The following is a 9,249-nucleotide window of genomic DNA, read 5'->3' as shown; positions in this document are numbered from 1 at the left end:
AGGGTGTATTAACGCCTTGGGCACGCAAACATTTTGGCCGCCGAGCCTGCACATTCCAACAAAACTCAGCACCATTCACCACTTAGTACGCGCCACTCAAGAATGTTTACAACATGAGGTTAATCGCTTTATTTCCAGCGCACAATGGCCACCAAAATCTCCGGGTTTGCGAAAATATTCTGGAGGGTGTATTAAAGCCTTGGGCACGCAAACATTTTTTCCAGCGCACAATGGCCACCAAAATCTCCGGATACCAATTCGTCGGACTATTTTGTCTGGAGTATTTTGGAAAGCAAGGTTGGCACTAAAAAATACCAATCTGTCGATCACCTCAAGCAAGCGCTTCGTCGGGAATGGACGAAAATACCGCAGAACAACATTCAGACAGCCAAGAATGTTTACAAAATAAGGTTCCTCGCATCTTTTCCAGCGCACAATGGCCACCAAAATCTCCGAATACCAATCCGTTGGACTATTGTGTCTGGAATATTCTGCAAGGAAAGCAAGGTGTGCACAAAAATATACCAAAATGTCGATCACCTCAAGCAAGCGCTTCGCCGGGAATGGGCGAAAATACCGCAGAGCAACATTCGGGCAGCGTGTGATGCTTTCATTGGCCGTTTGAAGGCCATAATTCGTGCCAAAGGTGACCAATTCGAACAAATCTAAACTTTTTCTAAAATTTGATGCTATTTCCGAAATTTTTTGCTTTCATTCATTTTAAAAAAATAAAAAAAAAAATTAAAAATTATGGCGTTTGACTTTGTTGCAGTTTTTTATCTCACCCTGTAATGTAATGATAATTTAAAAATAAATCATTTAAAAAGGACACATCCTTTTTGTATTTGTATTAAACGAGTATGGAGCCACTTGAAAGAACCTCTCCCCCAACAAAATTATCGGAAATTATTAGCCTTCAAATTATGTTCTAAAACTTTTCTCAAAACTACTGTCTCCAAATCGAAAACTGGCCATCTAACGTCACACAATAGCCCATTAACATTGTCATCTGGATGGTCGTTTCGCCGCCTGAACATTGTCAGCGCATTTATGGAACCCAGTTTCCTAGTTTCATTGATGTTGACGTTGGTCTGTTTCATCTTCTTCTACTGCATCGTCGTTTTTTTTTTCTTTGGCATTTGACTTGATTTTAATAAATTTCCATATATCTAAATATTTGCAGATGCAGTTACATCAAATGACGACGACGAACGCGATGCTGATGATGATGATGACTTACATACATTATTCGGAATAACTTTTTGTTTATTAGGGTAGGACGATGGGCAAAAAATTACTGTGAAGTCTGAATGTGTCTTCTTATTAAGCCAACGAACATGTTTTCACAATTAAGTTCCGCGGAACCCCAATGCTCCCCCTTAATTCTGGGTGACAGCAGCGACAGTAGCAGATGCTTGGAAATGTATTTGCTCCAATATTTTTGTGGAACACTTTTTGTGCCGTTGCCGTCAATGGCCAACATTGTTGTAAATCTAAATCTATGAACACATTTTCATTGTTATTGCCAACGAAGGTGCCCCTTGGTACTCAATATTTTTTCCAAAGACCATAAAAAATTGATTTTTTAAATGGATATGGTTTTCAAAGATTATGGAGAATTTGAATTTTGAAAACCATATTTTTTCAAAGGCCAAATTTTGAATTATTTGAGCGTTTTTAAGGCAACATTGATCCAAATATTTTACTGATATATAATGGGAATTGAGATTTCTTTTCTTTGGTAAGTTATAATGAAATTTGGTGGAGAATAATTTTGTCTTTAAGACTTTCCCCAAAAAATATAGTCTTAAGGGAGATTTGGACTTGGAATTGCAAAAGTGTTAAGTTAAGAGTAAAAAACGTAAACACATAAATTTTCACTTGTAATACATAAATTTCGAATGTAATTTTCTTCAAATCTATAAGACCTAGATATATAGTTGCTTCTGAGATTTATATTAAAATTTTGTGTAGAACATTTCTTCTTTTGACACTTTCTGCCTAAACCAACATTTTAGGTTACTTTCAGACATGAAATCGAAAAAATGCCGAAAAAAATTAATTAAAAAAATTGGCAAATATTTTCCTTTTTTGTGCAACATTTATGCAAATATTTTCTTGATATTTAATGGACATGGAGATTTATTTTCTTTGGTGACTTATAGTAAAATTTGATAATGAATAATTTTGTCTCTAACACTTTTCCCAAAAAATTAAGTGTTAAGGGAGATTTGGACTCAGAATGGAAACTTTAAAAATTGAAGATGAAACGTAAACATATAATATTCAATTGTAATATGTAAATTTCGATTGTAATTTTCTTAAAATCCATAAGACATAGTTATATAATTGCCTCTGAGATTTATAGTGAAATTCTGTGTAGAATATTTCTTCCTTTGGCATTTTCTGTCCAAAACGAAGTTTTTGGTAACTTTCAGGCGTCAAATCGAAAAAATGCCGAAAAAAATTAATTAAAAAAATTGGCAAATATTTCCCTTTTTTGTGCAACATTTATGCAAATATTTTCTTGATATTTAAAGGGAATAGAGATTTCATTTCTTTGGTGAGTTATAATGAAATTTTGTGGAGAATAATTTTGTCTTTAATACTTTCCCCAAATAATGAAGTATTAAGGGAGATATGGACTTAGAATGAAAAGGTGTTAATTTTACAGCAAAAAACGTAAACACATAATATACACTTGTAATGTACGAGTTTCATATTTAATTCCCTTAAAACCTGTTATACCTAAATACATGGTTTGTTCCGAGATCAATAATGAAAATTTGTTTACAATATTTCTTCTTTTGATACTTTCTGCCCAAAACTAAATTTTGTGTTACTTTCAGGCCTCAACTCGAAAAAAGGCCAAAGAGAAATTGAACAAAAAATGTTTGCGTGTTTTTTTTTTGCCGACATAGAACCAAATATTTTCATAATATCTAATCGAAATAGAGATTTCTTTTCTTTGATAACTTATTAAAAACTTGGATGAGGGTTAATTGTGTCTTTATCACTTTCCCCAAAAATTTAAGTATTAAGGGAGATTTGGACTCAGAATTAAAAGGTGTAAAATTTGAGGAAAAAAAGTAAACACATTATTTTTACTTGCAATGTACGAATTTCGAATGTATTTTTTTCGAAATCTATTAAACCTAGATAAAGATTTCGTTTTGAAGCTTATAGTGAAATTTTATGTAGAATATTTCTTCCTTTGACACTTTCTGCCTAAAAGTAAATTTTATGTTACTTTCGAACATCAATTCGAAAAAAGACCTATGAAAACTTGATAACAAAATTGGAAAATATTTTCACCTTTTTTGCTCACATTGATGCAAATATTTTCTTGATATCTAATGGAATTAGAGATTTCTTTTCTTTGATGACTTATTGTGAAATTTGATAATAAATAATTTTGTCTTTAACACTTTCCCCAAAAATTGAAGTATTAAGGAAGATTTGGACTCAGAATTAAAAGGTGTAAAATTTGAGGGGGAAAAAAGTAAACACATAATTTTCACATGTGATACACTAATTTCGAATGTAATTTTCTCAAAATCTATTGAACCTCCTCATATGGTTTATTCTGAGATTTATAGTTAAATTTTGTCTAGAATATTTCTTCTTTTGACACTTTCTGCCTAAAAGTAAATTTTATGTTACTTTTGGACATCAAATCGGGAAAAGACCGATGAAAGATTAATAAAAAATTGGGAAATATTTGCTCGTTTTTTTGCCAACATTAAACCAAATATTTTCTTGATATCTAATGGAAATGGAGATTTTTCTCCTTCAGTGACTTATAGTGAAATTTGATGATGAATAATTTTGTCTTTAACACTTTTTCCAGAAATTGAAGCCCTAATGGAGATTTGGGCTCAGAATTTAAACGTGTAAAATTTGAGGGGAAAAAAATTAAAGCACACAATTTTCACATTTAATGCACGAATTTGAATCGTAATTTTCTCGAAATCTATTAAACCTAGATATATGGTTTATTCTGAGATTTATAGTGAAATTTTGTGTAGAATATTTCTTCTTTTGACACTTTTTGCCCTGAACGAAATCTTATTTTACTTTCAGGCATCAATTCGAAAAAAGGCTAAGGAAAATTTTATAGAAAAAGAATTGGCAAATATTTCTCTTTTTTCAACATTGTTCCAAATATTTTCTTGATATTTAATGAAAATGGAGATTTTATTTCTTTGGTGACTCATAGTGAAATTCGATGAAGAATAATTTTGTCTTCGACATATTCTCGAAAAAATGAGGCATTAAGAGAGGATTTAGACTCAGAATAGAAACGTGTAAAATTAAGAGGAAAAACACAAAAACACATAATTTTCAATTGTAGCAGATACATTTCGAATAGAATTTTCATAAAATCTATTTGCCTTAGATATATAGTTTGTTTTGGGACTTATAGTGAAATCTTGTATATAAGATTTCTACTTTTGGAACTTTTTGTCTAAAACAAATTTTTAGGTTAATTTCAGGCATCAATTCAAAAAAGGCCGAGAAAAAATTATCAAAAAATGGCAAATATTTTTCATGATTTTAGCGACATTATTCACCGGAATTGTTTAAAATCTGGCATTTGAAGTTCGTAATGGATACCACAGCCTATGAGAGAAAAATGTCAATACAGGTCTAGGACATCGTATAGGGCCCACATATATCAGTACCCCCCGATATTCGGTACTTTGATGATTTTATCCACATTATTCACCGGAATAGTTTCAAATTTGGTATTTGAAGTTCGTAATGGGTGCTACAGCCTATGGCAGAAATTTTTCTGTGCAGGTCCACGTCTTCGTATAGCCTCCATATAACGGTACCTTCCGATATTCGGTATTTTGATGATTTTTACTGTATTATTCGCCGATTTTTTATTCAAGTTTCGCATTTGAATATTGTAATGGTTTATGACAAAAGTTGCCTATGCAGGTCCACGTCGTCGTATAGACCCTAATATAATGGCTAACGGATTTTATTTATTTTTTTTAACTGCCAAAATTTTTCGAAATGATGGAGGGTATTCAAAGTTCGGCCCGGCCGAACTTACACCTTTTTTATTTGTTAATATTTATGAATTTCTGGACTTTTGATGTCTTATAGTACCAATAGCAGAATTTTATGGCAAATCATTTTGTAGAATATTATGACTTGCTATGATCCCGTTTAAGGGAAATGTTTATTCATATTTTGAAAAAGTACCAAAAAGACCCCATTGGTGACTCGCATGAGGGTTAAAATTCTTAATCAAAATAATCCTCGTATTGTTATCTATAATATTGCCGAAGACGCTATATACCTAAAATGCATGGATTTCCAGGAATCTTTATTCGAAAATTTCCAAAAATGTAGAAGTGGAGGGAGACCTTTGAATTTTTCGCATTTGAATGTTTCGAATTTAAATTTTTCGAATTTAAATTTTTCGAATTTGAATTGTTTAACATATTTTTTGCAAAAGCCATCGAAAGGTGGATTTTTTTTCCTAAGACCATCTAGTGTGTCCTTTTTTATTAAATATTTTTAAATTAATTAAATTTTTAAATTCCTTATCACATACCTGGCTTCGCCTCAACACCTCCAAAGGCCGGCTGACTCCATATTGCATTAAGTACGATGAGTATAAGTCCAATTTGTCGCATTCTTCTATAGATGTGTTGTTGCAACGGTGGCCGGGATGTGCCTCCTTTCATTGTTGTAGTTGTTGTTTTCGACGTCAAGACCATAAGTCATGTACACACACACGAGTTTTCAATTGTTAATTTATTCCAATTTATTTACAACAAAAAATTGTTTTCAATTAAAAAACATGTTGGAATGTAAACTAAATGAAATACAACAAAAAAAAAACAATAATGGAAATATTTTTTTTAATAGAATTCTAAAAATAAACAAATTTAAATGATAAAACTGATTACAATATTTTTACAATTCGGGAGTCTTATCAAAATGACCCAAAGAAGGCATGCATTTGTTTTTAATTCAAAAATTCACCACTTTTTTCAAATTATTTTTCTTAATTTTCATTATCAGCTGTTTTCTTTAATTTGTCTCAAATTTCTTTTTTTTTTTTGTTTTTGATTTTCATTAAAAAAAAAAAAAAAAAAAAAAAAAACTATAAATTGACCCAAAACCGGGAAGCCAAAATTTTGTTTTTTAATTCACTTCATTTTTGTTTCTCAATTCGGTGATGATAACATTTTGAACTCGCCGAGAGGAAATAGTGCAGTCACTTATCACATTTTTTAGGTTAGAGATTCAGGCATGAAGATGAATTAAGTGTGAGTACAATATACTATGATCTACAAATATCCATGGTTTTGAAATATTTTCTCCACATTTCGATACAAATTATTAATATTTTAATAAAGTTTTAATTTTTTTTTATTCCCGAAACACAGAATTTATGAGAAAACACCATGAAATCCCACTCATTTATGTGGAAATTTCCACATTTTTTGAAAATTTACATTTGGCAATTCCAATTTCCTTTTTATTTTTATGAAATATTGGTAAAATCTTAAAAAATTCTAATAATTTGTTGAATTTAAATCAATAAAATAAGTTTTCACAAATTATGCACTGATGACACATCACTTCCGGTTTATACATTTTAATTAATTTGCCAGTTTTTTTTAATATTTTAATTTTTCTTCATATTATATTTTTTCTCTACAATTTTTTCAACATTTCCCTATTTTTTTTTCAAAATTCCTTTAATTTGTATTAATTTTTTACCACATTCCAAATATTTCTTTTCTTTCCACAATCACACACCACTTTTCTTTTTTATTATTTCACTTCTTTAAACTTTTTACACTTCTTTTTCAGTTTCTTTTCCGAATTTTCGAACCGTCACCAACCGCCGCCAAACAGGAACTGAAACTTTTGATTCAAAACGATCGTTCAATTCAATTCAATTTTAAATTATTTCACCACAGCTTCATCTTTGGTTATCTATCAATGAAATGAAAAGAGCTTCGCTCATTCATTGATGACAATCAACAAGAGAGAGAAAAGAGAGCAAAATAGAATTAGAAAATATATTGAGAAAGCTCTAGAGATCACTTGAACTTACCATCAAGATCCTTGAAAAAATGTTCTATTCAAAATCCATGGCTGAAGGTCTTTGGAAATAATATTTTTCAAAATCCGCACCTGAATATCGTTGGAAAGAATATTTTATTTTATACTAAGCCTGAAGGACTTTGGAAACAGTATTTTATTCAAAATCCACACCTTAGATTCTTTGGAAAGAAGATTTTATTCCAAATCCACGACTGGAGTTGTTTGGAAAGAATATTTTAATCAAAATTCACGCCTCAAGGTCCTACGAACGAATATTTTATTCAAAATCTAAAGGTCGTTGGAAAGAATATGTTATTCAAAAGCCACGCCTGAAGGTCGTTGAAAAGAGTATTTTATACAAATCCAGGCCAGAAGATCTTCTGAAAAAATATTTTATTCAAAATCCTTTCATTGGAGTCCTTGGAAAGAATATTTTTTTTTTAAATCCATACCTGAAGGTGGTAGGAGAGAATATTTTAGTCAAAATCCTCTCCTGAAGACCGTCGGAAAATATTTTCCTTTGAAAATCCACGGCTGAAGATCGTTGGAAGGAATATTTTATTAAAAATCCATACCTGAAGGTCGTAGGGGAGAATATTTTAGACAAAATTCTTTTCCTTTGAAAATCCACGGCTGAAGATCGTTGGAAGGAATATTTTATTAAAAACCCATGCCTGAAGGTGGTGGAAATAACCGCCGCAAAATATTTTCCTTTAAAAATCCACGACTGAAGATCGTTGGAAGGAACATTTTATTCACAAACCACGCCCGAAGGTCGTTGGAAAGATTATTTTATTCAAAACCCACTCATAATGGCCCTTGGAAAGAATATTTTATTCAAAGTTCACCCGCAATCGTCTTTGGAAAGAACATTTGATTCAAAATCCAAGCCTGAAGGTCGTTGGAAAGAATATTTTATTAAAAATCCTAGCCTGGTGGTGGTCGGAAAGATTATTTTACTCAAAGTCCAACCGCAGTGGTCTATGGATAAACCTGAAGGTCTTTGAAAGGAATATTTTATTCAAAATGCATGCCTGAAGGTCGTTATCCAAGTTGGCCGATTGTTGGAAGGAAACAATATTTTATTCAAAGTCCACCCGCAATGGTCTTTGGAAAGAACATTTTATTCAAAACCCAAGCCTGGATGTCGTTGAAATGACTATTTTATTCAAAACCCAAGCCTAAAGGTTGTTGGAAAGACTATTTTATTCAAAATCCTGGTCCAAAGATCTTTGGAAAAAATATTTTAATCAAAATCTACTGCTGAAGGTCGTTGGAAAGAATATTTCATTCAAAATCTATAACTGAAGGTCATTGCAAGAAATACTTCATTCAAAATCCACGCCTGAAGGTCGTTGAAAAGAATATATTTTTTTTAAATCCACGTCTAAAGATCTATGGAAAGAATATTTCTTTCAAATTTTATTCAAAATCCAGGGCCGAAGGTCGTTACAAAGAATATTTTATTCAAAACCCACGCCTGAAAGACATTGGAAAAAATAATTTATTCAAAATCCACGCCTGGAGTTCCTTAGAAAGATAATTTCACTCTAAATCCATACCTGATGATCGTCGAAAACAAAATTTTATTCAAAATCCACGCCCGAAGGTCGTTGAAAAAAATATTTTATTGAAAATCCACTACTGAAATTGATTGAAAAGAATATTTTATTCAAAATCCACGCCCGAAGGTCGTTGAAAAAAATATTTTATTGAAAATCCACTACTGAAATTGATTGAAAAGAATATTTTATTCAAAATCCACGCCCGAAGATCCTTGGAAAGAATATTTATTCAAAAATCACTCATAGTGGTCCTTGGAGTTCCTTGAAATGAATATTTTATTGAAAATCCACGACTGGAGATCCATGAAAAGAATATTTTATTCAAAATACTTGCTTGAAGGTCGTTGGAAAAAATATTTGTTCAAAACCCACACCTGATGGTCCCTGGAAACAATATTGGTTGAGATGAGTGTTTTGGAAATATCATTCGCATTAAAATCTATCTCCTATTTCTCTAACCCTTATGTATTGAAAGTCCTCCCCTGAAAAAAAAAAAACACTTTCCTCCCTTCTACTTTTCGAAAATATTTTTATTTTCAAAACCATCAAAGCAGCCCAAGCAAATTTGAGGAATACACATTTTTCAAAAATTGTGAAAATTTTT

The 9,249-nt window shown here is 31.3% G+C and overlaps 1 protein-coding gene across 3 annotated transcripts in view; it reads right to left on the bottom strand.

Moving 5' to 3' along the window:
- LOC101898911 (collagen alpha-2(XI) chain) overlaps positions 1 to 6,904 on the bottom strand; it is a 30,687-nt gene extending 23,783 nt beyond the window's left edge. For 2 of the 3 annotated variants that reach the window (XM_059129994.1, XM_059129996.1), the window contains exons 1-2: positions 6,751 to 6,904; positions 5,573 to 5,836 (exon numbers count right to left, since the gene is read on the bottom strand). In XM_059129994.1, coding sequence (XP_058985977.1) covers positions 5,573 to 5,738 — 166 coding nt within the window. In that variant the 5' untranslated portion in view covers positions 5,739 to 5,836; positions 6,751 to 6,904. The remainder of the gene's footprint in view (positions 1 to 5,572; positions 5,837 to 6,750) is intronic. The other variant, XM_059129995.1, reaches the window with a different exon arrangement.
- Between the last annotated feature and the right edge of the window lie 2,345 nt (positions 6,905 to 9,249).

The sequence above is a fragment of the Musca domestica genome, unplaced genomic scaffold (genome assembly GCF_030504385.1).
Source record: "Musca domestica strain aabys unplaced genomic scaffold, Musca_domestica.polishedcontigs.V.1.1 7, whole genome shotgun sequence".
Taxonomy (NCBI): Eukaryota; Metazoa; Arthropoda; class Insecta; order Diptera; family Muscidae; genus Musca; species Musca domestica.
This window is presented reverse-complemented; position numbering and strand designations above follow the sequence as displayed.